The sequence below is a fragment of the Peromyscus eremicus genome, chromosome 9 (assembly GCF_949786415.1).
Source record: "Peromyscus eremicus chromosome 9, PerEre_H2_v1, whole genome shotgun sequence".
NCBI classification, from domain to species: Eukaryota; Metazoa; Chordata; class Mammalia; order Rodentia; family Cricetidae; genus Peromyscus; species Peromyscus eremicus.
The window spans coordinates 49,039,084-49,064,625 of NC_081425.1; the positions used below are offsets into that span (position 1 = coordinate 49,039,084).

The 25,542-nt window shown below is 36.4% G+C and overlaps 1 protein-coding gene across 3 annotated transcripts in view; it reads left to right on the forward strand.

The window, feature by feature from the left end:
- The window catches only part of Rb1 (RB transcriptional corepressor 1), a 138,233-nt gene that overhangs the window by 45,775 nt on the left and 66,916 nt on the right, over positions 1–25,542 (forward strand). For all 3 annotated transcript variants that reach the window (XM_059273344.1, XM_059273339.1, XM_059273341.1), the window contains exons 7-13: positions 3,060–3,170; positions 7,276–7,418; positions 9,007–9,084; positions 14,689–14,798; positions 15,759–15,836; positions 18,776–18,863; positions 24,180–24,296. In XM_059273344.1, the coding sequence (XP_059129327.1) occupies positions 3,060–3,170; positions 7,276–7,418; positions 9,007–9,084; positions 14,689–14,798; positions 15,759–15,836; positions 18,776–18,863; positions 24,180–24,296 (725 nt within the window). The remainder of the gene's footprint in view (positions 1–3,059; positions 3,171–7,275; positions 7,419–9,006; positions 9,085–14,688; positions 14,799–15,758; positions 15,837–18,775; positions 18,864–24,179; positions 24,297–25,542) is intronic.

A 25,542-nucleotide genomic window follows, 5' to 3' on the forward strand; every position in this document is an offset into this window, starting at 1 on the left:
AAAAAAGCTAGGCATCTGTTCTTCTTTCGGAGACATCTTAATAATGTTATATTTTAAGGTGCTATTTTATTCATTTAGGTTTTCTTCAAACATTATATCAGGTTGTTTTGTTCTCCATATCTGTTTTCTCTTATTTTAATTATTTTTCTCTTTGTCTTTTTGGCAATGCTAGGAATCGAACCCAAAGCTTCATGAATGCCAGGCAAATGCTCTGTCACTGAGCTACAGCCCCAGCTTTGTATTATGTGTAGGTTCTTTTAGTTTGTCTTTTGATTTGAACTCTTTTTGTAATGGAGTTATTTGTGCCTAATTTGTTCTTAACTCATCTGCTTCCTTGTTTTTATATCAATTGAAATCAGTGAGCTTCTGTTTGTTTGTTCATTTGTTTTAAGGCAAGTTCTTGACACATGACCCAGACTACCTTTGACATAGTGATCTTTCTGCTTGGCATCCCAAGCACTGGGAGTTCACCATAATGCAGGATGGCTTGCTTATTTATTTGTTTGTTTGTTTGTTTATCAAAGTATTTTCTTTCTATTAGATTTTCTGATATTTTCCCCCTTTTTGAGAGTTTACTTTTTCTTTTATATATGCTTTACATCTTAGGGGATGTGATGTGGCTAATGTTTTCTTTTTCTTTTTTCTTTTCTTTTCTTTTTTTTTTTTTGGTTTTTTTGGGACAGGGTTTCTTTGTGTAGTTTTGGTTCCTGTCCTGGATCTCGCTCTGTAGACCAGGCTGGCCTCGAACTCACCGAGATCTGCCTGGCTCTGCCTCCCAAGTGCTGGGATTAAAGGCATGCGCCACCACCCGACCTGGCTAATGTTTTCTTTGAGGTAGTTTGAGAGACCCTCCCTTCATTCCCTTTACACTTAATGTGGGGTTAGTTTGTATTCCCCAGAGAATTACAGTGTACTGTAAACTGGCGTTATGCTGCTTTTAGTCAGAAGGTAAGGACGAGGATAAAGTGCTGTGAGCCTTTGAGGTTCTGAATCTTTGTTAAATGAATGCTATACTTCGCTCCTTTCCCAGTCAGCACAGTATACTGGAATGTCTGTGCTGGGCAGCCAGCCATCATGCTTACTTCTCTTTTATTTTCTTTAGCAGTTACTTCTCCCTCCAAGCCAGTAGGTGAAAAAGATGAGCATCCTGCTGGAGCGTTGTTCCAGATTTGGTATTGCTACTAGCACTTGGCTAATGTGTGTTTTTCCTTCCGAGTGTTGTTAGAGTGGAGAGACTGTTCATCTGACTTTCCTCTGCTCTTCTTACTTGGACGTGCCTGAAAACAAACTTCACCTGTTTCTTCACCATCGCTAACTTTCAGTTAGCATACAAGTTAATGAGTTTTCTAGTGACATTTTCATAGCACACATTTCTTCTTTGTTGTTTACACCCTCTGTGATATTTCTTCATTGAACTCATTGCAAACATATGGACCTAAAACACCCACCTGATACAGGGTTATCCATTTTCTCACACATTTTGAGAGTAGCTTAGCAGATACCCCAAAGGTAGAAAGTGAATCAAATCAAACTTCTCCTTTATTTAAAAAAATACTTATTTTTATCTTGTGCATATGAGTGTTTTGCTTACACATATGTATATGTACCACATGTATGCCTGGTACCTGTGGAGGCCAGAGAGGGCATTGGTTTCCTTGAATTGAGAATTACAGATACTTGTGAACTACCATTATGGATGCTGGGAGCCTAACCTGGGTCTTCTGCAAGAGCAGCAAGTGCTGTTAACCATGAGCAATCTCTCTGACCCCTACACGTCTTTCTTAAAAATAAAGAGCCATAAGCAAATAGGCATTTTCTGGATTTGATCATAATTTACATTATATATAGGTACCTATTATATGTATTTATTTCTACAAGCCTTGTAATTGTATGCTATACATGTTACATAAACTTATTCTTTTAAGTTACATATGTATGTATGTTACACAAACTGTTAGGATATTATGTTCATTAATTATTTAGAGATGACCTTATAATTATATTCTGAGTTTGGGCTATTGTTTTTTGGTTGGTTGGTTTGTTTTTCGAGACAGGGTTTCTCTGTGTAGCCGTGGCTGTCCTAGAACTTGCTTTGTAGACTAGACTGGCCTCACAGAGATCCGCCTGCCTCTGCCTTCCAAGTGCTGGGATTAAAGGGGTGCGCCATCATCACCTGACTTGAGTTTGTTATTTCTTGATAGTTTTAGTTAGTGTAATATTTTGTGGGGGGTTAAATTGAGCATATGAGATACTTTTTATAAATATTTAGAATGAAAAATTAGCATGCATCATGCTTCAACATGGTTTCTGGAAGTAATGAGTTCTGTAGGTCATACCAAAATAGGAAGTAAATTTTATAAAAGGTAATGCCAAGTAATTTTTTTATTTTTTTGGTTTTTTGAGGCAGGGTTTCTCTGTGTAGCCCTGACTGTCCTGGAACTCACTTTGTAAAACAGGCTGGCCTTGAACTCGCAGAGATCTGCCTGCCTCTGCCTCTTGAGTGCTGGGATTAAAGGCGTGCGCCACCAACCACCTGGTCCATGCCAAATGATTTTAATAAGAATTAATTATTATAACCCTTAATCTTAAAGTTCTGAGGGTAGATTAACACTACCTAAATTTCAAATTTCATTTATGTCTTAAATCTCATTTTTCATTTGTTTTTTTGCAAAGAAAAGTCTTTATCATAGTTCTAGTGATTAGCAAATGAATGAGCATATGGATATACCATTACTCACATTTTTCTCTGATTTAAAGGTACCAATCTCTAACTTTTCTTAAAAATGTGAATCTTGAGGCCAGTGAGATGGCTTTGCATGTAAAAACACTTGCCATCAACCAGGCAACCTGAGTTTGGTCACTGGGACCCACATAGTAGAAGAAGATAACCAGTTCCTGCAGGTTGTCCTCTGACTGCCACACGTGCATTATAGTACATGTGCGCGCGCGCGCGCGCGCGCACACACACACACACACACACACATGCGGGTAAGTAAGAAACGGATAAACGGATAAATATAATTTTAAGATGTTTAAATATGGATCTTTTTGATTTTTAGGAGAAGTGTTACAAATGGAAGATGATCTGGTAATCTCATTTCAGTTAATGCTGTGTGTAGTTGACTATTTTATTAAGTTCTCGCCTCCTGCATTACTCAGAGAACCATACAGTAAGTATTGTAAACAATGTAATGTTCTTCTCCTTTAGTGCAGCAGTTCCTTATTGACTATCTTGCGGGTCTAGTGTAGTCCTAAAACTGAATGGATGATAAACATTAATCAGGAGTGGACTCTGCCTTTTGCTCTCAGCTTTGCTTGACTATGACAGTACCTGATGTGATCAATTTATTGAGATGTCATCAACTTATTTTTAGCTCACAGTTTTGGAGCTTCTGTCCACAGTCAATTGGCCCCTTTGCTTTGGAGTCTGTAGTAAGGGAGTGCACATGGTAGACACCCTCAGTGGAGCAAAACTTCACCTTCTGTTGGAGTTGTGGAAGACATTTCCAGATTCAAATGACAGCAACCTTCAAGTAGTGTGGGTTATAGAAAAAAGATAAAATGTTGAACAAATAATTAAGAATGTAGTAGGAAGTGCTCTGGGTTAATCAAAACAAAGCAAATGTTTTGGGAGGTCCAGAGATAAATGAAAATTTTTTCAGGACCAGTGAGATGTACAAGCCTAACAACCTGAGTTTGATGCCCAGAATTTATGGTGGAAGGAAAGAATTGATTTCTGAAAGTTTTTCTCTGACTTCCACAGGTGTGCCCTGGAACCCCAATGTTCATGCATATGCAAGCACACATACACACACATATAATAATAATAATAATAATAATAATAATAATAATAATAAAAAAAACAAGGGCTAGAAAGATGGCTTAATGGTTAAGAGTATATACTGTTCTTGCAAAGGACCTGAGTTCTGTTCCCAGAACCCGTGTTGGGTGGCTCATAATCTCCTGTAACTTCAACCCCAGGAAGATCCAGTGCTGTCATCTGTACTTTCTGGGCACTACACTCACTTAAATATACCCCTCACATATCACACACACACACACACACACACACACTCACACACACACACGCATAATTAAAAATAAAATAAAAATTTAAAAATTAAAAAGAAAATTTTTGTAGTAGCAGTGGAGGGCTAATAAATAGACTAGAAAAGAAGTAGTATTTGAAATGAAGAGTAGGTAAGGTTGAGGAAAGGTTTCCCTTGAAGACGTAGGGGATTATAGTAAAGTAGAGCAGAAGACAAGACAGAGATCTGATCCATAACTCTTGAGAAAGGGGGTGGGGCATTCTATAGTAGCAGTTTAAGTTTTTAATTAATATTGGATATTGTATACTGAATAACTGATTTTTCTATATAAACAATAATTGATACTGTTTCAGTGGGTAGTGAGAAGGATGGGAAATATATTTAAATGAAAGTAACTATTGCTGATATAGATACCATTAAGCAAAGGTAAGTGTAGCTTATGGGGTTTTGTTTATTTATTTATTTACTTATTTTTGGTCACCTTAAAAATAAGACCTTGAAATCACGTTTGTACAGCAGGAAATGTAAACTTAGCTGAGGACAGGCTGATTCCTAGCTCCTGAAATGATGAAAGTGTTAATAGAAGTACTAAAATAGATAACAGATCAAAATGTCAAGTCTATGTGTGGTGTTGAAGAGGCTGAAGTAGGGAAGCCTAATTCATCTTTGTGAATGATGACTTCATGGGAAAATGAAATCTGGAGGAGAATTTTGACAGTGTATTAAACATTCATTGGTGGAAGAGGCAGAAAACTTAAACTAGCATAAACTACATATAAAGCAGGAGACATTTTAAAATATATGGCAAATAGTAAATAGACTTAAAAAGTCCGCATCCTTTAAATGTTCCTTTGCCTGCCTTTTTCTCACTTGTTTATGCCAATGTTGAAACTTTAAAAGTTAGTATACTAGCTGGTGTGATAATGCATGCCTTTAATCCCAGCCCCCGAAGGCAGAGGCAGGTCAGTCTGTTAGTTCTAGACAAGATGGACTACATAGCTCGTTTCAGGACAGCCAAGGAGGGCTTCAGAGTGAGGTCCTGTCCCCCAAATAAAATAAAATAAAATAAGAAGTTGGTGTATTGTGTTACTTTATTCAAATTGATGTCTTTGTTCTTCTTTAGATAATTCAGATCTGTACTTCATTGTTTAAGTGCATTGTTAAAGAGAAACAAGCATGAGAAGCTGAATTGACTGAGTACAGTAAATTTTTAATTAGCTTTTGTGATGGGGATTTCAAATAAAGAGAGGTAGCTTGTCTCGGTGTACTTATGACCAACTTCAGAAGATAGTTTATGACCCGTCTGTAGCCTCATATCCCACAGGTTCCTCCAGCTTGTGGATGGTTTCATCTTGGTGTATGTATCTGTAAAAGATAAAGACTTAAAAAGAAAGTACTATTATGGCATCTGAAAACTATTAGTTACTGTTTAATGCCACCAATACTTTATAAGTGTTCAGATTTCCAGTTAGCTCATAAATTCAGTGGAAGTGTCTTTTCTGTAGGCTGACTGAATCAGAGTTTACATGAAATCTCTACTTTGTGATTGGTTGATAAACTTGTAATTTTTTTATTTTTATTTTATTTATTTATTTTTGAGGCAGGCTCTCACTATGTGGCCCATGCTGGCCTGGAACTTGCTATGTTGCTGTGCTGGCCTCAAAGTCACAGAGGTCTTCCTGCCTCTGTGATTAAAGGCCTGCACCGCTCACTGTGCCTGGCTTGTTACACTTCTACGACGTGTTGTCCCGGCTTGTGGATATAGTTCAGTGGTAGAGCACAGAAGGTCCTGGTTTCGATCTGTAGCACAAAACAGTGTTCCACTTCTCTCCCCTCACTTCCTCATGCTTTATTCTTTAAATAATCAGAGTAGATGGTTTGTGCTTGTCATGTGTACATGTCTTTTGCCAGCATGTATGCTTATGTACCACTTATGTGCCTGGTGTATGTACAGGCCAGAAGAGGGCGTCTTATCCCCTGGAACTGGACACATATTTGTGAGCCACCATGTGGATACTGGGAATTGAACCTTAGTCCTTTGGAAAAGCAGCCAGTGTTCTAAATCACTGAGTCATCTCTCCAGCCCCCTATACTACAACTTTTAAATACATTGTAATTTGCTAATACTTAAACATTTTATATTGTGCTTATAAATAGAACTCATAAATATTTGATTATTCATTTTAAGGATCTAAAATAGAGAAAAACTATATTTATTTAGTATTGTTTGTGGGTTAGTAGGATTGTGTGTGGGCCTGGGTGTGAAAGCTAAAGGAAACTTGCAAGAGTCAGTTCTTCATTGCACTGTGTGGATTCCAAGGATTGAACTAGGTTTAGGTTGTCAGCCTTGACAGCAAGCGCCTTTGCCCACTGAGACATCTCATCAGCCCAGGAAATAGTTTTGGTCATGCATACTGAGTAGAATACACTTATAAGTAATTTATAAATTATCTGTTTACCAGGCTTTCTCTGGGTTTATGGGATATAGCATTTTGGGGGTGGCATTTGGAGTAAAAGAAAAATGTAAGTTGCAAAAACTAATAACAGCATATACATCACAACAGGCATTCAGGAACAGTTCGTGGCTCAGTGATAGAGCATTTGTGTAGCATTCACAGAGACCCTGGATTTGATTGCCAGCACTATAAAACTAAAGGGGAGACCCAATAGGTATTAATTAATGAGTTTAAATTGTTAATTATGTAGTGACCCATAATAAGTGGAATAAAATTCTACAAGGATTATTTCTAATGTTGTCTTAGTTAGAATGTGTCATTTTATTTTATTTTATAATTTATTTAATTTTAAGTAATTGTTTTGGAGGTAGAGGTCTCATGTGACCTACGCTGGCCTTGAACTCACTATGTAGACAAGGATGGTATTGAACTGTGACTCTTCCTCTGCCTCCTAAATGCTGGGATTACAGACATGTACCAGCATTCCTGGTGTATGTGGTGATGGAAATTCAACCCAGGGTTTCATAAGTTGGTACGCCTTTGCCCACTGAGACATCTCATCAGCCCAGGAAATAGTTTTGGTCATGCATACTGAGTAGAATACACTTATAAGTAATTTATAAATTATCTGTTTACCAGGCTTTCTCCGGGTTTATGGGATATAGCATATCCCATACTCTACCAACTCAACTACATCCCCAGCCCAATTTCATTAATTTTTTTCAGTATGGAATGTACAGTTGTTCTTATCCAATTTACCATTTTTACAGAAACAGCTGCAATACCCATTAATGGTTCACCTCGGACACCCAGAAGAGGTCAGAACAGGAGTGCCCGGATAGCAAAACAACTAGAAAATGATACAAGAATTATTGAAGTTCTCTGTAAAGAGCATGAGTGTAATATAGATGAGGTAATTTCGCTGACTCTTTCTTTAAAACAGTTGAAGTAGATATATATGAAAAGTCTGCCTGAAAATTCATACTCTTCATTGTGAGCATGCTTTTTTATTTTTTAATTAGGACCACTTTAATTTTATAGGAGCAAAATGCTTGCAAAAAAATTAGTTTTCATACTTTCTTACTTAGCTTTTAAAGAGAATATCCCCTTCTGGAATTACTGAATGTGTATCATGAAGACAATAGTTTTTAAATATATTTCTTCTTCTTTTCCCTTGAATTTACTAATATCCCTAGTGTTTAAAACACCCTGCCAAGAAACCTTTGTTTCACTTTAGTGTGAGTGATATAACATTCAGTTTCTGTTTAGCCTTTTACGACTCTCTTTCCAAATACTATATATCAGATGTTAATAACTGTTGGAGAGAACTTATACACACATAGTAATTACTTATTTTCTTCAAGAGTCTAGGATTTGAAATTGAAAGGATTCTTACAAATAATGCACCCTACTGCTTTATAGTAATGAGTAAACATGTTTCCAGTGACTGGTTGCTCATCACCCACTGATCCTTTGCTAAAGTTTTGGACATCTGACACAGAGTCTCTGTTCATTTTAAAGATTCTTTCTCTCATAGTTTATTTGTTGAAATTTTGTCTACAATTCATCTCACCAGATGGGTGAAGTGTTACATTTTTATAATTCTAAGTATTAGAAACATTTCCAAGATATCTAGGCCTTACCACTGTAGTTCTTACTAATGTCATGAATATGTATCTCTGTGTTTATATTAACTTTATATAGAAACCTAAATGGTTGCTTTTCACCTTTCTAGAATCACAATATATAAATAAGCTGACAATTGTAGCTGAAATAGTTCTATCTCAATTCTGCTGTTTAGTAGTAAGGGAACAAATAGTAGTAAGTGAGTTTTTCTAATTCCCTGGATTTTTTGTACCATAAGTAGTTACATTTTACTTTGAGGATTAGGATAAATAAAGTTTTCATCTTAAGGAATTTGTTCTTAGAATTTAGAATGTTTACATAGTTATGATTCAAGTATAGCTAATAAAAACTTTAGTATTTTATTTGACAATTGATTAAATATAGCATTTATGGATATATACTGTTGGTTAATTATACTAATTGATTAACTACTAAATATCCCAGGCAAGTGTGGACTAATTAGAAAACAAATGTACTATTTGTTAGAAAGAAAAATCAGTAAGTGTAGACTAATGTTTGGAAAAGAAAGTTAGTAAAAGAATAGCAGTAGTTAGAAATTCTGCAGTACACTGCACTTGTGCAGCAGCCAGTTATCTGTTTCTAAGGGTCACTTTAAAAGGTTGGTTTCAGTGCTCCTTATGCAATAGATCCCATTTCATTAACAGTCTTTCACTTTAACTATTTTATGCTCAGAAATCTGTATTTAAAAGTAAATAATTGAACAATTATAAATCAATATCATTAGTTTGAATGTACTAGAAATATCAGTTAGTACTTTAGTGTGAACAGTTACCAAGACTAGACTTTGTTTTAAATTTTAATATATCTTATTATTGTAATCTTAGATGTATATATTTGAATGCTATATTTTTCAGGTGAAAAATGTTTATTTCAAAAATTTTATCCCTTTTATGAATTCACTTGGAATTGTATCATCTAATGGACTTCCAGAGGTAATTTGAAATAAAGTTCAATTAAAATTAGTATGGTTTGTTTAAGATTTTGGGGAAGGGGGATTATTGTTTACATTTCCTAAAATAAATTTATTGTATGTTAGTTGTTTATTTCTCAAAATAAACTTAGCTGAGTAAAATTGTAAAGTTAACATTTCTGTGGTAACAGTTTTTTGTTTATTTGTTTGGTTTGGTTTTGATTTCGGTTTTTGGAGACAGTTTCTCTGTGTAGCCCCAGCTGTCTTGGAACTCACTCTGTAGACCAGGCTGACCTCAAACTTACAAAATCCGCCTGCCTCTGCCTCTGGAGTGCTGGGATTAAAGGTGTGTACCACCACCGCCCAGCAAGTTTTTTGAAAACATAGGTTCAAAAGTATAAGTAAACATGATTTTATCAGAAGGCATAGAATTAGAAAGCTAGGCTGCTGGTTCTTTTACTTGGATTGTTAGCTAGTTCTTAATTTAAGAGTTCACTTAGTATTTGTTATGTGTTCAGTGTGTCAAGTGTTGTGCTAGATAATGTAGGTACAGAGATTAACTTCCAGTCCCTGTCCTTCAGTTGCTAGTGGGAGAGGCAAACTAGGAAATAGAACCCTGCAGGAGGAGTCAGGTCTCGGTGGTGCAGCCCTCCAACAATCCAGTACCCGAGCACAGGGGCATCTGGAGCTTAAGTTGGAGGCCAGCCTGCTGTTCTCGTTCTCTCTCTCTCTCTCTCTCTCTCTCTCTCTCTCTCTCTCTCTCTCTCTCTCTCTCTCTCTCCTCCCTCCCTCTCTCTCTCTCTCTCCCTCTCTCTCTCCCTCTCTCTCTCTCTCTCTCTCTCTCTCTCTCTCTGTACAAAACAAGAAATCAGTGAAACAAAGAGTTGACTCTTTGAAAAGATAAATAAAATGAAATAGACAAACCTTGAGCCAAATGAACCAGAAGACAGACCCAACTTAATAAAATTAGAGATTGAAAAGGAAACATAACAGACATCAACAAAAATCAGAGGATCATTAGAGCACCTTTGGAAACCAATATTCCAATAAATTGGAAAATCTAGAAGAAATGGATAAATTTCAAGACATACATGACTTAAAAATGAAACCAAGAGTATATAAGCAGATGTATTACAAACAGTGATACCGAGACAGTAATAAGTCCCTCCACTAGAAAAGCTCAAGTCTGGATGGATTCACTGCCGATTGCACCTGTGCTCCTTACACTATTCCAGGACTCAGGGAAGGAAGGAATGCCACCAAGATACCAAAACAAAATGAGAATACAGCTTCTTCAACAAGTGACCTGGGAAAGCTACACGTAGAGTGAAATTAGACTCTTGCTTCAAATCATATAAAAACAAATGAAACTGTATCAAAGTTTGTAATGTAAGATCAGAAACTGAAGCTTTTACAGAAAAACATAGGGAGAATACTTTAAGGTAAAAGGTATGATTTTTCTGGGGAAAAAAAAGACTCCAATAGCTCAGGAATTGAATGAGACTAAAAGGCTCTGTATAGCAAATGAAACTGTTGAATGAAGAGACAGCCTATGGAATGAGAGGAAGTCTTGGGAGCTATAAATCTTTATGTAGCTAATATATAGATTCCTGATAGGAATATAATTAGTCTAGTCTTGATGGAACCAATAAGAAGGTCCTGAGAAAATTAAAAATGAAACTACTATACAACCCACCTGTATCACTTCTGGATGTATGCCCCAAAGACTCTATGCCAGCATACCATAAAGATCCTTGTATATCCATGCTTGTTGCTGCTCTATCCACAATAGCTAAGTAGAATCTCAATCTAGATGTCTACCAACAGGCAAATGGATAAAGAAATGTGATCTCTATACACAGTGGGTTTTTAGAAGCCTTTGGAGAATGAAGGTATTTATGCTGTTTGTAGGAAAATGGCTATAACTTGAGATCATAATATTAAGTAAAATAATATAGACTCAGAAACGTTTAGATTATAATGTATTAGTGATTAATTGTGAGTTACCAGCATCAGTGTCTCATTAAGGAATGAAATAAAAACACTTCACCTTGGAGTTGCTTAACCAGGAGGGAGTCCAGATTTGAATTTTCTGCTTCCTACTGTGTCTTCCATACTTTTGTCTGTTGTATGCAGCATCTGAATCTGTGCCTGCCTGAAGGCTGTCCTGTGAGTCAGTTTGTCCCTCTGTGTGTCTGTCTGTTTCTGTAGCTGTGATTGTGTATGTCTGTTGTTTGAGCTGTGTGTATGTGTCTGTATGTGGGTGGTATCTGTTTCCAGCAAAGGGCTTTACTCTGTTTATCCAACAGCATAGAATGCATCACATGGGGAAGGAATGGGATACTTGACAAACATCTTTAACAGAGTATTACAAGGGATTAAGTCACTGGCTCCAACTAATCACAACTGACCCAGATAAATACCATTGTTTATCAACCAATATTCATAAATGGGTGCTTTGAAATTTTGTTACAGATTTTAAGAAGTTGTTTTCAACTTCTGTATTTGCTGCTTTCAGTAAATGTTACATATGAATTATCTAGGTTAGAGGCATGGAAGTGTATGTAACTTAAAATTGCAGCTGTGCATTAGCTTAGGTTGTAAAAGTTGATTACATGGTAAATCCAAGGCAAGTAAGGTTGGTTATTAGTTATAGTTTCTCTTAAAGGCAAGTTAAGCAAAAGTTGGAGTCCAGTGGACTAGCAGTCTTAATTTGTAAGGAACCTGAAGGGGTATTATTAGCCTTGGCTATGAAGTCCAGCAAAAGTTCCAGTCTCTTAGAATATAAGAGATATTTCATCACCACACAGAAAAACAAAGAAGGATAATATTGGTTCCTTTTTTGGTTTATTTGAGACAGAGTTTCTCGGTGTAGCCCTGCTGTCTTGGAAATCACTCCATAGACCAGGCAGGCCTCAAACTCAGAGATCCACCCATCTCTGCCTCCTGAGTGCTGTGATTAAAGGCATTTGCCACCACTGCCCAATTGTGTAGTTGGTGTTTTTTTTTAAAAACTCTTTACTCTTAGCTCTTTGGAGGCCTACCACTCAGCTTCCAAATAATCACATGAAGACTTATTCTTTCTTATGAATGCCTGGCCTTAGCTTGGCTTATTTCTAGACAGCTTTTCTTAGCTTAAACTATTCTGTCTACCCTTTGCCTCTGGATTTTACCTTTTTCTATTTCTGCATATCTTTCCTTTCCTCCTTATTCTGTGTCTAGCTGTGTGGCTGGGTGGCTGGCCTCTGGCATCCTCCTCTCCTCCTTGTCTGACTCCCTCCTCTTCTCTTTTTCTCCTGTTTATTCTCTCTGCCTGGCAGTCCCAACTACGCTCTCTCCTCCCTTGCTATTGGCCATTCAGCTCTTTATTAGACCAAGCAGGTATTTTAGACAGGCAAAGCAACACAGCTTTACAGAGTCAAACAAATGCAACATAAAGGAATGCAACACATCTTTGTATCATTAAACAAAAAAAAACCACAGCATAAACACATGTTAAACACATAAATAAACACATCTTAAAATATTATTCCATAATACAGTTGAGAACTGGTCTTTTAGGAGTCTTATTCCTACCTTAGGCATTAGGAACCATGCTGTTCTGAACTCTGAAGAGTGTTAACATTCAGGATAATCTCCCACCCCTTTATAAAGGGTTAGTTTCAATGGATACCTTAAGAGAAACTTTACATTTTCAGTATTGCACATATAATTGCCAGTCAGATGGTTGTTAGTTTGTGTTTCTTCAAGGTAGGGCAGAAGTGGTCATTAATCTTACCTGTGCATCAATAACCATTCTGTCAAGTTTACTTATGTAGGGAAACACACAATTTGCATTTCTGCATTTCTTCTACCATTCTTTTTATAATGCAGTTTTTGTTCCCTCAAGGTTAAACATTGACTGTGAAAGCCACAGAAAGGGCTAGGGAGTGTGGCTCTGTGGTAGAGTGTCTGCCTAAGCATGTAAAATGTCCTGGGCTCTATCCATAGCACTTGAACAATAACAAATCAATCTAGGCAGAGAACCCTTCAGGAGTTAAGGGCTTGATTTAGTGGTAGAATGTGTGTTTACTATGTGTAAGACTCTTGGTTCTTCCCTAACAACAGAAGGGGGGAAAAAGTCATAGCAGACTGTTGAACACTGGGTTTTAAATCATGATAATAAGAAGAGATCAGAACCAAGAAATTGTTTATAGTTTCTAGCAATTGAAAAGGTATGATAGAGCCGGGCGGTGGTGGTGCACGCCTTTAATCCCAGCACTTGGGAGGCAGAGGCAGGCGGATCTCTGTGAGTTCGAGGCCAGCCTGGTCTCCAAAGCGAGTTCCAGGAAAGGCGCAAAGCTACACAGAGAAACCCTGTCTCGAAAAAACCAAAAAAAAAAAAAAAAAAAAAAAAAAGGAAAAGGTATGATAGAAAGTAAATTGTAAAATTATGTTAATTAGGTGTTTTAGTTACTTTTCTGCTGTCATGACAAAACACCATGACCAAGGAAATTTATATAAAATGTTTCATTTGGGGCTGACAGTTCCAGAGAGTTAGAGTTCATTACCATCCTGGTGAAGAGCATGGCAGCAGGCAGGCAGGCATGGCCCCAGAGCAGTAGCTGGAATATATCTGCATCAAAAAAAAAAAAACAAAAAAAAAAAAAACCAGGAAGCAGAGAAAGCTAACTGGGAATTGTGTGGCTTTTAAAACTTCAAAGCTCACCCCAAGTGACACACCTCCTCCAACAAGGCCACACCTCCTAATTCTTCCCAGTTTACCAACTGAAAGTCAGGTATTAAAGTATATGATCTTATGGAGGCCACTGTCATTCAAACCATGACATTAGGATACTTAATTGGGCTAATTCTCTTGCCAAAGATATTAACTAAAAAGAACGGAGTGTACCAAAGGGTTTTAAAAAATTGTTAAAAATTTATAATTGAGAGGATTTATTGGGTTTGGAGACATGCCTTATTTTATACTAAGAATATAGTAGAAGATTGAAAGTGAAGGATATATGTCATGCTTGAAGAATCTTAGCAGTTAACTAGTTGTGAATAAGATTGAGACTTTCAGTGAAAACACTGAAATGTGTTTTTTTTGTTTTTGTTTTTTTGTTTTTTTTTTAAGCACTAATATGACCACAAGTGAAAAGTTCTACTTAGGACACAAAAATATTTTAAAAGGTTATGTAAAAGTACCTTCATACTATTCATATAATCATATGCCTCTATAACATAAATGGATTTTGTATTTAGATGCAATCCTTAAAATAACTCGTTTTATTTGCCAGTATTCCAAAATTCAAAAAAATCTCTAAAATGTTAAATACTTTTGGTCCTAACCATGTTATATAAGAGATGTTCAATCTGTGATGAATATTCGTGTTGTCAGCAATGTTTTGTGGAATTTGATGACCCTTGTCTAGCTACATTAAATTCTAATAAGTGCAGTATATACATAAAATAGTAAAAAAAATTGAAGTTTAATGTGTAATATTCCATAGTTCACTTTTAGACAGGTCTTGTTTTAGATGTGGACTCAGTATGTGTTTTAAAATTAAATGTACATTTTACAAAAGTTCCTTAGTGAAATCTACTTGTGTATCCTAAGGATAATTGCCAGTTTCTTTCTTTTGAGGTTGAAAGTCTTTCTAAACGCTATGAAGAACTGTATCTTAAAAACAAAGATTTAGATGCAAGACTATTTTTGGATCATGATAAAACACTTCAGACTGATCCTATAGACAGGTATTGCAATGACATTTTTATATATTGATATGCTTTTTATATAGATTGTATATAGATTAATAATTAACTCAGATATGTTACAGATTTTTATTAATTTAGAGATCTTTTAAAATCTTTTATAATAGATTATTCTCAAATGTCTTCATGTAGTTCAATGGTAGTACTTTAAGTATACAGTTTAGTAACAAATAGTTAGTGTGACTTAAAACTACAACAATTTTCTGGGTTTTCTTTTTTTCTTTCTTTCTTTCTTTTTTTTTTCCATTATCTAGATAACTTTTTAAATGTGTACCAAAAGAAAATGATTGAACTAATTAGTTTACTTAAGTGGTGTCTCTTTCATTATATCCTTTTTATCCACTATTGCCTTGTTGATATTAAAAAAATTTTTTTAAGAAGAATATTCTCTTGACTTACCAAGTAAGATTCTTAAGATAGGGAATGGCTGAGAGTATTACAATTTTTAACTACTCATATGTAAAGATAATTTGACTCTTTATAAAGAATTATTTTATTGTGAAATGAAAAAATGTATTTAATTTAGAAATTAAACATAGTAAAATCTTTTTAGTTTTATTTAAGTAGAAATGAAATCCTTGGACAGTATAGTGCACTGAAAAAATGTCAGCTGCAGTGTTTTAAGATCCCACATAGCTTGGCCGTTAACACCACCAGCCAGAAGACATCTTCTACTTTCCAGAATGTTGTACTCAATGTTTGGTATACCACTTTGCTGTAAACCTGTGGAAGGAGACCCATGCTTAAGAATGATGGTGAAAAAAATCATTCAGGCAGCACTTGGGTCATTATTCCAAAGCACTTATCTTACTGAGAACGTGTATGATTGTCGGAATAACAGGAATTCTTAATTACCATTATTTATTACCAATCAGTAACTGCTTTTTTACCCATAAACTCAAATTTTAAATTTCAGTATGAATTACTTTACTTATCATTTAGTTTTGAAACAGAGAGGACGCCACGAAAAAGCAACCCTGATGAAGAGGCAAATGTGGTCACCCCACAGACTCCAGTTAGGTATGCATTTTCCTAGTTCCAGCCCTCATCATTGTTTATTAAGTGCTGTGTAAGTGCTTCAGACTTGTTTGACTTTGTATTTGCACATCATGTAAATATTTTATGACTTGCTTAGGTTACAATATTACTTGTTTGTATTTATATATAAGGAACATAACCCAAAATGTGTGTTCCATCTCAGAAAGAAAAACCATCATATTTGATGTTGCATAACCTAGAATTACTTTTATGTCCCTTCCTCACTCATATCCCACTTTAGAAATCTATTACCAGATGTAGCTGAATGCTCCAGAGCATTTCTTAAATTCTTAAATCCATGTGCTTTCCTCTATTTCTGTCTACTCTCACCACCTTTGTCTTGAATTTACCTATCTGATCATGCCCTTTGTTTCTTACAACGGTAGCTTTCCCTACCAAGAAATCTATTCTCCACAGAGTCCCCAAATAATATTCTATGAATGTAAATCAAATCATGTGTGTTGGTGGCTGCTCAAACGCTCTGGTTACTTCTAGTTGCATTTAGAATACAAAGCAAATTTCTTAACAGTCCTTAAGACCTTACATGACCAGGTTTTTGTTGCCTGGACAGCCTCATCTTGCTCTTGGTTACTCTGTTTTGGCCACATAACATTGGTCTTCTTTCAGGTTTTGAACTGTTAGCACTTTTGTACTTGAATGCCTTCACACTTGACATTCTCTATTGAAATTCTTCTTTCTGTACACTCTTCCTTTATGTTCATAATATAACTATAAATCTATATATAACTATAAATCGGTTTACATGTTTGTGTTTTTCACATAAACCAGCAGTAGCCTTTAAATTTGTTTCCTATAGATCATGACTTTTCTGTTTTTAATAATCAAGACCCCAGCATGATGCTTGGTGCATTGTAAATAAGCAGTGATCCATTTCAAATGACTGTGATTCTGAAAACAGTCTCATTTTCAGCTTAACAGTGCACTTATGGTCAAGTTAATGAAGTAACACAGATTATATGAAATTATATTTCAATTGAATTTTACTGAGAGGTAGTAGTACAAGAAGAGGCACTGAAATGTGGCACAGCTGCTCTGTATTGATTGTAAGATGAGGGAATGAATGAAGCATCAGGAATAGAAAACAAGTATTGTTATGCCATCCTCACGTACTGTACTTGGTGCATGATAAGGCCTGTGTTTTAAGTGGGTGGTAAACATGAGTACGGATAAAAATAGACTTGATTTCTCAGATGAGAAGTGGCTTTTTTCCCCTCTTGTTTTCCTTAGAAGGCTTTGTTCACACTAGACAAACACTCTGTCCTTGAGCTACACCAGTCTGGCCCAGACTTTATTTTTATAATTTTGCGTATCAGTGGTTCATGGGGGAAGACTAAGTACAGAACAGCTTAGGAACAGAGCTGTCAGTCTATCTTAGTGCTTAGAGCAGGGTGCAAATTAGAATAACCCGAGGAACTCTTTTCATTCTACATGCCTCTGCCTTTTATTCTTAGTGAGTGAAAAATCTCTGGACTGAGCAACTGGAGTAGTTCAGCTGAGACATTCCAAAGAGCTGAACCAAATGAATAGTGGTGGGAATGAAGGAGTAGGAACAGGTTTGATAAATGTGGTGGATTCATTTTTAGTGTATCTGTCTTACAGCATTTATGTAGATCTCTAGTAAGCAGCAAGATGTAAAGCACCTATAGGTCAGGAAGTTATCAGGGCAGGTTAAAAACAGAAAAGTACCCACGTCTGCCCAAAGAGAGGAAGTGTAGCAGCAAGAATAGATGGTAAAGGTTGACTTCTGAGGAGTGCTGTCATAGGAATTGGATAGAAGTTAGGCTGCAGCGAGCTGGTATAGCTTGGGAGGCGAGAGCATAAAGCCAAGAATCTGAGGGAAGGTGCTATGATCAAGAAAGAACAAGTGTTTGAGTCAGTTGCTTCAAGGAAGTCTGCAGTCTTTTGTTTTTAGTAGTTAGTTATTTGTGGCATTAGTCATTATGATTTGGATTTATTTGTAGTAGCTATAAAAAATGTAATGTGTGAAAGTTGAAGTATAGAGAAGCCTGGCTAAGAACTTGACATATTTTGTATTATATTTAAATCAGCCTTCCAGCCCTAAATAATCTATGGTTCTTTGCATCCTTATGCAATGTCTCAAACATCCTGCTACTATAAAACTGGAACACTTATCTTTATTATATACTACATACAAGTGTGTGTCTTCATGCAAAACTATAGAACTGTGGAGGTCCTGAGAGACTGGGCAAGTTTTATGCTTCAGCAAAAGTGACTTTTAAAAATTACTCAGGACTTTACTCTTCTTCTTTGAAGATCTCTGTAAAAAAGGTGCTTTCTGTTCTTCATTCGAGTTTCTGAATATCTTACTGTCTTTATTTGAAAGTGTGTAATATTTAAAGACAAGCATAGTGGTCCTCTCTTCTAATCTAATCTCCAGATTTTGGGGGAGGCTGAGTCAAGAGGGTTGTTGCAAGTTTGAGGCTAGCCTGTACTACATAGTGAGGCACTCCTTGTCTTGGAGAGTGGGGAATTGACACTTACTTGTAATATATTCTTGAAAGAATAGCATTTTTATGCCAGTTACCTATGCATATAATATGAAAATTTAAGGTATATTTTCCTGAAAATTCGTTAGTTAGAAGAATAATTCTTTATCAATAATAATATTGATAGTTTTATTATTAGGTGTATCAGTTCTATTGTTATACTTATTGATAATACTTTTCTGAAAGGTTTAAGTAAAATGTAGTTATTTTGAGCTGCAACATGGTAAGGGGTTTTTATTTTATTTAAATAAGGTCTTATTTTAGGGAACTTCTTCAAGATAAATTTGCTACACAGTGTGTTAAAAGATGCGCTTACTTGATAGCTAGATTTCATTTTTTCTTTAATTTTTTTCCTTTGTTGCTTAATGCTTCTTCCTGTGTTTTGTTTTTTAGGACTGTTATGAATACTATCCAACAATTAATGGTGATTTTAAATTCTGCAAGTGATCAACCATCAGAAAATCTGATTGCCTATTTCAATGTAAGCTCTATATAAATCACTTTTTTGTGTTATCTTGAAAGAAACTTGAAATTAGAAGCTAAAGTACTAAGTATATTTTAAAACACCTATCTGCCGGGCGGTGGTGGCGCACGCCTTTAATCCCAGCACTCGGGAGGCAGAGCCAGGTGGATCTCTGTGAGTTCGAGGCCAGCCCGGGCTACCAAGTGAGTTCCAGGAAAAGGCGCAAAGCTACACAGAGAAACCCTGTCTCGAAAAACCAAAAAAAAAAAAACAAAAAAACAAAAAAAACACCTATCTTCCATCTACCACATACTTATTTGGTATTTTATCTGTTTCTTTTTGAACCTCCCCAGATTTGATGATTATTTTATTTAAATATTGTTAGTTTTAGTTTTCTTATATTTACCATTTTCCTTGCAACTTAGACATTCACCTCCGAGACACTTTCTTTTTCCATTCTCTCTCTCTCTCTCTCTCTCTCTCTCTCTCTCTCTCGCTCTCTCGCTCTCTCGCTCTCTCGCTCTCTCGCTCTCTCGCTCTCCCTCTCTCCCTCTCTCCCTCTCTCCCTCTCTCCCTCTCACTAAGTAGCCATAGCTAGCCTAGAACTGATTCAGAGACCAGCCTGCCTCTGCTTCCCCGGTGATGAGATCAAAGGTGTGTGCCACCACACCACACTTCTTTTCCTCTCTCCCTTTTCCTTTTTTTTTTCTCATTTCTTTTTCTTCCTTCCTTCACATATGGGATGTGGATCTCTCTGCATGTATGTGTGTTCATGAAGGCTAGAGGTCACCATCTGGCATCTTCTATAGCTCTTCATTTTTAAAGACAGGCTCTCTCACAGAACTTGGAGCTCACCAATTGCTATACTGCTACTCAGTGAGCCCCTAGGATTGGGTCCTCTTGTCTCTACCTCCCACTCTGAGATAACAGGTGCATTCTGCCACATCAGGCTGTTTCCGTGGGATCCAAGCTTAGGTTCTCATATTTACATAACAATCACTTTACCCACTGAGCCATCTCACCAGTTCATCTTTTCTTTTCTTTCTGTGGGGACCTGCCCCCACTTTACCCTGGGTTCTCCTGGGGAGAGAGGGATAAGAAAATACCAGATAGAAAGAGAGACTTAGTTGAGGAGAGGAAAGACAGAAACACAGGATAGCTTCAGGAGGACCTGGGTCAATATCCAACGTCCCAGAACTTTATTCCAAAGTGCTTTTTATAACAATGCCAAGGGGTGAGGCAAAAGACCTCCCCCTTGCTAGATACAGCCAAGATTTACCCTTCCAAACCTGGTAACCATGCCCGTGGTCCAATCATCCTCTTATGCAGCTCTGCTGGGTAAAGCAAGCCCAGATTCTCTGACCATGAGTAATTTGGGCCTCCACATCTCTGTTTCTCTCTTTTTGACTACTGCTCAGTATGTATGCTTTTTATTATTAATTTTTAAGTTAGCATAGAAAGTAATGAATTCCATTATGTCATATTTATACACATGCTTCACTCTATATTGTAATTTATCTACCCCTGGAGTCTCCTTGCTGCACCCCTTCCCATTAGTTCCTCCTTCTGCTTTCACGTTGTATGTTTTCCATTGTCTCTCCACCTGTTTCCACTTCCCTTAAAGATTCCTTCCTTTCCCATCATGGTCTCCTTTCTTCTTTCATACTACCCTCCCCCAATTTAAATCTAGCTTCTACATATGAGTGAGCGAAGGTACAACTTACAGGTTTCCTGATCTAGCTTATTTTGCTTGATATAATGATCTCCAGTTGCATCCATTTTCTGACAAATATGATTTCTTTTTTTATAGCTGAATAAAATTCCATTGAGTTTAAGATAGACATCTACATTGGGTTCATTTCCTAGCACTTGCAAATAGTGCAAAAATGAACATGGAGCAAGTGTCTCCTGTGGGCTGCCTTGGAGTCCTCTGGCTGTGTACCCAGGAGTGGGACAGCTAGGTCTTAGGATAATTCTAGTCTCAGTGGTTTTGACAAGTGAAGCTTGACAGATGGCCTCACATATTTTTTTAGATTGTCTGTTTGGTTTGGTTTGTTTTTTCAGAAACTTCCATCCTGACTTCTGTAGTGGTCATATCAGTTTACACTGATATGCCACCAGGACCCTCCTGCCTTTGTTGTTGTTTCTTTTTGATAACCATTCTGTCTAAAGTGAGATAGAATCTCAAAGCAGTTTTAATTTGCATTTCCTATTTTACTAAGGATCTAGGACACTTTCTATAATATTTATTGCATATTTGTATTTCTTCTTTTGAGAACCATCTGTTCAGTCTATTAGCCCAATGTTGATTGGATTATTTAATTTGGGGTGCTTATTTTTTATAGTTCTTTGTGTATTGTAGGTATGAAATGCATGTTCCTTGTGTGGTTGACAAATTTTTTTCTCACTCTGCAGGAAAATTATTCCTTTTCCTGGGTAGTGTTTATTAATTCATGTAACCCCAACTGTCGATTCTTGAGATTATTTTTTGTGTTACTAGAATAAACTTTTCATAAAAAACAAGTTAACAGTTGGAGCAGCTTTTTCTTGGGTCCTCAAATTGCAGACTGCCAGGTATATTGACAGCCATAGTGGAAGGTCAGTTGGACTTGTCTACTTGTCTTCCTATGGTTTGTCCTAGTGTTGAGTCTGTATTGGATGAGTATCCCATGTCTGCTGATCTTGTCTTCACTTGAGTAGCTTCCCTTTTGTGCATACCAGAGGCATATGGTCACATTTGGTTTTGCAGTGTGTCACCCTCCCCAAACTCATTCTTTCAGATGCTCTGGGATGCCTAAATCATTGTGAATATGGGGCCTAATTGCAGCAGCATTGAGATATGTAGAGAACAGGTGGAGAGCCTATCTTTGTACTTTCAAAACCTCCCAAGTATTAGTCAGCCTGGAGCAATTAGACTGTCGAGTTTCAGACTTCTCATATTATAGGGAGTGAATGGCAAATAGATGGTCCCATGATTAATTCACCCACTGACATTAGGTCAGGACTTTCTAACTCCCAGGTCTGTTCCAAGCTGCTGAGGGCTTAATGTTTTACCTTACGTACTTTTCCTGTCTAAGTTGAGCCTCCTGCCATTGGCTTTTGACTTGTCAAGTTCTGGACCCCCTTCTCCTCAAAGTCCTCCCTCCGGGCTGTCTCCCCAGGCCCCCTGACTCATAGTCCTCTGCTTTCAGACACAGGGTAGTTCAGTTTTAGATAACATGTCCATCTCACCATGGCCATTGTCCTTGGAGTCATACTGAATAACAAAATAGGATTCCTCTCCACTTCCCATCTATTGGCTACAAGAATCCCTGTTTGGTCAAAACCCTCACCTAGATTTCAGGCTTGCAGGCTTGTTCTCAGATGACTCCATTCTGTTTTACTTTTTGGATGAGGTTTTTGCTTCCCCTCCCCGTCTCAGCCAGGGAGCCACAAGTAGTAGCTGGTTTTGGCATGGCTTACTTCTTTTCAGGTGTCTGTCACTACCTTTTATGATTTCCAAAACTCTTTATCTCTTTGGAATAGAGCATGGGTTTTCTTATTCTGACTCCTCCCCCACCTCACACAGGGCAACCTCTAGTTCACCCTTTTATCTGCGAGTCCTTTTCTTTTTTTCTTTAAATGTTTTCATTTCTTCTTTTAAAATTATTTCTTTTAATTTTGAGGTTATAAGCAAATTATTCCCTCTTCCCTCTTCTTCCTCCAAAGCTTCGCACAGCAATTTCTTACAACAAGAAAGAAAATGAGTTAGTTTGGGGTTACTGGTATGTGGTTGAGAGAGAGAGAGAGAGAATGTCTTTACTCTTACTTTGTGATAGGTGCTTTAGCCTAGGCTGGCTTTGAACTCAAGATCTTGCCTCTACCATAGCTGGAAATTTTACTTTCTATATTAGTTCAGTTTTCTTCATATTTTTGAAAAAAAAAATGCTATCCCTAGGTATAAAATCTTAGAAATTATATAGTCATTTTGGCAATAGTGATTTCATGTCAGGAAATGGTGTATGTGTGTGTGTGTGTGTCTGTGTGTGTATCTGTGTGATATTCCTAAGATTAGTATGCTTTTTTCTTTAAGAAATAGAGAATTATTGATATTCTAAGGTGTGAAGTACCTTTTTAGTGTCACCTTACAAGGAACTATAATTAATCGTAATTTTAGAAAGTTTATTTTCTAGTGTATAATATTTTGAATATATATGATTATATATCTAATTATATAATCTAATTATAGGAAATTGTATTATAGGATATAAATAAAGATTGTGATATATTTTAATATAGCATAATATAATAATAAACTATTATAATACATCATACTACTTAGTGGAGTGCATCATATTCTGATGTGTTTTAATTACCAAAGTTGACATATTTATACTCCACATGATACTATTTGTATTTGTAACTTTCTCCTGTCTTGTTTACCTGAAAATACAGATAAATGATTTGCCTAATTCTTCATTGTCTTATAGCACATTTAATTAGGAAATGAAACCAAACACAAATCTTACTTTTACTTCTTCATTTGCTTTTGGGTTGCATACATCTTAAAGTAAACCCTTCTTTTCAGAGATTCTTTAAAAAATATTTTTATTTTATGTATGTGGGTGTTTTTGCCTGCATGTATATTTACGTACCACATGCATGCAGTACCTGCAGAGGCTAGAAGAGGTCTTTGGATCTCCTGGGACTGGAGTTAACAGAGGATTGTAAGCCTCCCTTGAGTGCTGGGATCAAATCCAGGTCCTCTGGAAGCCAGTACTGTTAATCACTGAGCATCTCTCCAGCCCTGTAAAGTAATTCTTAACTGTGAGGATACTTAATGAGAATATATGATAGATGGAAAGGCTGATAAATCTTTTGTCTATAGCCTTTATTTGTTTAAAACAGCTGTTCTCAACCTGTGGGTCACAACCCCTTTGGGGGTTGCAAATTAGATTTCCTATATATCATATATTTGCATTATGATTCATAACAGTAGCAAAATTATGGTTATAAAGTAGCAATGCAATAGTATTAATGGTTGGGGGTCACCACAGCATGAGTAACTAACTGTATTAAAGGGTTGCAGCATTAGGAATGAAGAGAACCACTGGTTTAAAACTTTAGATAACAACAATGTACTTTCATTACATTGAATAATTTTAGTTTTAACATACAATAGATTTCTATGTTGGCTGGTTATATTCTGTATTGTCAATTTTGTCATAGTGAAAGTGTTTACTTGTTTTTTTTATAAACAAGCAACAGATCAAAGTCATTTACTATGAAAGAGAAAAATGTTAATTCTGGTCAAATAGTATCCTCAATATTTATTTCCGTTTATATTTCTTAAAGAATTGCACAGTGAATCCAAAAGAAAATATCCTGAAAAGAGTAAAGGATGTTGGACACATCTTTAAAGAGAAGTTTGCGAACGCTGTGGGGCAGGGGTGTGTTGACATTGGAGTGCAGGTAACTTGAGCTCACACCTGTTAGTGCCACAGTATAGAAGTCATCTGTTTATCCAGTCTGAGCTGTGGGAGTATTTACGTCGTAGTATAAGATAATGGCAGGTGGGCAAATATCCCAGCTGCTGTGTCTGCTGCCACTTATGGGAAACTGTATGTGAGCTCCCTCTTCAGTCCAGTATACAAAATAAAAATGAATATGCTAATTACAGCAGTTTAAAAATTAAGAAAAAATTAAAATCTATGTATGTATGAATAGGATTACATTATACTACCACTTGCCAGTGTTCTTATTGATCAATACTATTTCAGAAATAAACTAATATATTTGGTAAGACTACATGGGTTGAGTTAAGCCTGGGTTTGTACATGGCTTTGCTGTTTATGAGCTATATAGTTTTGAACATGTTGTTTAAGTTCTCTGAGACTGCTTCTGGGTCTGGCTTGCTTTGTTACATGACATTAGGGTAATATAATAAGTAAGTCTAAATATAATCTACTGTACATATTTACTCCAGTATGTTGAGTTTATATTTTGATGCCACTGGTTACTTTAAACCAGCGGGTTCTCAAACCAAGGGGTGCGACCCTTTGAGGGGGTCAAACGACCTATTCACAGGGGTCGCCTGAGACAATCGGAAAACACAGATATTAACATTATGTTTCATAACAATAGCAAAATTACAGTTTTGAAGTAGCAACGAAAATAATTTTATGGTTGGGGGTCACCAGAGCATGAGAAACTGATTTAAAGAGTTCTACATTAGGAAGGTTGAGAACCACTGGTTTAAATGATTATACTTAAAATTCTTTTGAGTGCATGTAGTACTTACGTTCTTGTTTTAGAGTACAGGAGTATCGTGTGTGTGTGTGTGTGTGTGTGTGTGTGTGTAATTTAAACACCTACTTTTTTAATTTATGAGAACTAATTATTTGTTTAAAGCATTTACTAATTAAATCAACTTTGGTTTTTTGGGTTTTTTTGTTTGTTTTTGGGCTGTGCCAGTGTTAATGAGTTTTACAGACAGAAACTACTCCTTTTAATCTTAGCCATTTAAAAAACAAATGTTTGCATCACCAAAAGGATTATATTAGATGTGTAAAGTGCTTAAAATAGTATTGGGCATATTTCTCTGTGGAGCAAGTGACACTGGCTGAAACAGAGCAGAGGGACATCATCAGTTCCTAGACATACTAGTCTGGTTAATTTATTGGGAGTGCTAACTACTAGTTTATAGGAAGCCTTAGAC